Raw genomic sequence first — 2,506 nt, forward strand, 5'->3', positions numbered from 1 at the left:
TTATCCAAATTTCCAAATTTATCAAATTTCCATCCAATCTGAAAACTAGTATACATAGAGATTAAGAAATTTAGAAGATTTCTTTTAATAGCTCTATCAATCTATCAAATTATCTTTACTAAAAAGATTATATTCCATAATAAAAGGAAAAAACTAGTTTACAAGATCTTGGGAGGGAAATTAATAAACTTGTCTTATAGTTTTAGACCCCTCGTTATTTAGCCAACAAAAAGAGTAAAAAAAAAGTTAAAAACTATAGTTCTTGTTAAATTAACACAATCAATATTACTGATAAAGGGTTGTATTTCACAGATTTATCCATTGTTTTAAATAAAATAAGAAACTTAATGTACTTTTGGTGTTTTTTTTCTTTCTGTGACTCTATTCATGTATGAATGTACAGCTTAAATAAAGATGATTTTATTTGATTTGATTTTAATTTGATACAGGTTATAAATCAAAACGATTATAAACATGTAGTGCACATGTAAGAACTCTCTCCTGTTTAACAACAAGATAATGTATTTCTTCCATTTACATTAAGTTGAGGATTTTTATTTTCTACATGCACTTAAGGTGAACTTAAGGTCTCTCTCCTGTATAAACCGATGTATGTCTCTTCATAAAAAGTTAGACGCAAATGATTTTCCACATGTAGTGCACTTATTGGGTGTCTCTCCTATATGAACCAATGCATGTGTCTTCATATTGTTTTTTTATGCAAAGAATCTTCCACATGTAAACTTGTAAGGTCTCTCTTCATATGAACCGATGAATGTCTCTTCAATCCGCCTTTGGTTGTAAAGGATTTTCCACATGTAGAGCACTTATAAGGTCTCTCTCCTGTATGAACCGATGAATGTCTCTTCAATGCGCCTTTGGTTGTAAAGGATTTTCCACATGAAGAGCACTTATAAGGTCTCTCTCCCGTATGAACCGATGAATGTATCTTCAATACGCCTTTGGTTGTAAAGGATTTTCCACATGAAGAGCACTTATAAGGTCTCTCTCCTGTATGAACCTGTCTAGTATGTGTCTTCATAACAGTATTAGACACAAAGAATTTTCCACATGTAGAGCACTTGTAAGATCTCTCTCCTGTATGAACCTGTCTAGTATGTGTCTTCATAACAGTATTAGACACAAAGAATTTTCCACATGTAGAGCACTTGTAAGATCTCTCTCCTGTATGAACCAATGAATGTCTCTTCATATCACTATTGGTTGCAAAGGCTTTTCCACAAGTAGAGCACTTGTAAGGTCTCTCCCCCGTATGAACTAATGAATGTCTTTTAATATAACTTTTCATTGTAAAGGATTTTTTACACGTAGTGCACTTATAAGGTTTCTCTCCTTTATGAATTAATTTATGTAATTTCATATAGCCTTTTGATGCAATGAATTTTCCACATGTAGTGCACTTGTATGGTATCTCTCTTGTATGAACCAATGAATGTAACTTCATTACGCCTTTGGTTGTAAAGGATTTTCCACATGTAGAGCAATTGTAAGGTCTCTCTTTTGTATGAACCAATAAATGTTTTTTCATATCACTTTTGGTTGTAAATGATTTTTCACATGATGTGCACTCATAAGGCCTCTCTCTTGTATGCACCATTGCAATATGTTTCTTCATACAACTTTTAAATGCAAAGAATTTTCCACATGTAATGCACTTATAAGGTCTCTCCCCCGTATGAACCTTTGTATGCTCCTTCATATTGCTTTTCGCTTTAAAGGATTTTCCGCATGTAGTACACTTGTAAGGTCTCTCGCCTGTATGAACCAATAAATGTTTTTTCATATCACCTTTCCTTGCGAAGGATTTTTGACATGTAGAGCACCTGTAAGGTCTCTCTCCTGTATGAACCATTGCAATATGTGTCTTCACGTGGCTTTTGGATGTAAAGGTTTTCCTACATACAATACACTCATAGGGACCCTTCCGAAAGTGTATCAACAAATGACTCTTAACTTGGTGTAGTAGGAAAAATGTTCTTTCACATGTCAAACATATAAAGGGACGTTCTCCAGTATGATATAACATATGAACTTTCATTGCAGATAGAGTTGAACAGCTTTGCTCACATATTGGACACTTGAGAGGAAAGTGTTTAGTGTGAGTTAACATATCTATTCTTGCAATTTTTATCTCTGTGAAATTCAACAGATAATTCTACTAATAACTAATCAGGAAAGTCAACACATCAGAGGGGTTTGTATGTATTTTAAATTGTAATCTTGTGTAGTAGGACTCATAATTGTATAGCAGATATATGATAGATTTCTCATTCAACATTGAATTTTCTTTTCTTCAAATCTAGCTCTGCATATTAGGTATTTTATAATATACTTGAGTGATTTTGTTTTTTCTCTTGTTTTTCTTTATTCTTCCATTATATTGTACTAAGTTCTTAAATTATTAGTATAATCTCTCGTTTCATTCCCTTTACTCTCTCAACCTAGAACAAAAATGTTCAATGTAATTTAAATTCTACTTCAACAA

General features: G+C 32.5%; 1 protein-coding gene across 1 annotated transcript; it reads right to left on the reverse strand.

Annotated features, from left to right (window-relative positions):
• Positions 1 to 593: 593 nt before the first annotated feature.
• On the reverse strand, positions 594 to 2,027 carry LOC128995232 (zinc finger protein 418-like). Its single transcript, XM_054420177.1, has one exon. The coding sequence runs from the start codon at positions 1,871 to 1,873 to the stop codon at positions 704 to 706; it is 1,170 nt and encodes a 389-aa protein (XP_054276152.1). The 5' UTR covers positions 1,874 to 2,027; the 3' UTR covers positions 594 to 703.
• Positions 2,028 to 2,506: the final 479 nt, after the last annotated feature.

This window comes from Macrosteles quadrilineatus, unplaced genomic scaffold (genome assembly GCF_028750875.1).
Source record: "Macrosteles quadrilineatus isolate MER2022 unplaced genomic scaffold, UCM_ALF_1.0 Scaffold_5__1_contigs__length_97177068, whole genome shotgun sequence".
Lineage (NCBI taxonomy): Eukaryota > Metazoa > Arthropoda > Insecta > Hemiptera > Cicadellidae > Macrosteles > Macrosteles quadrilineatus.

Coding starts and splice junctions, on each gene's coding strand:
- LOC128995232 (XM_054420177.1), bottom strand. CDS start 1,873: ATGGTTCATACAGGAGAGAGACCTTACAGGTGCTCTACATGTCAAAAA.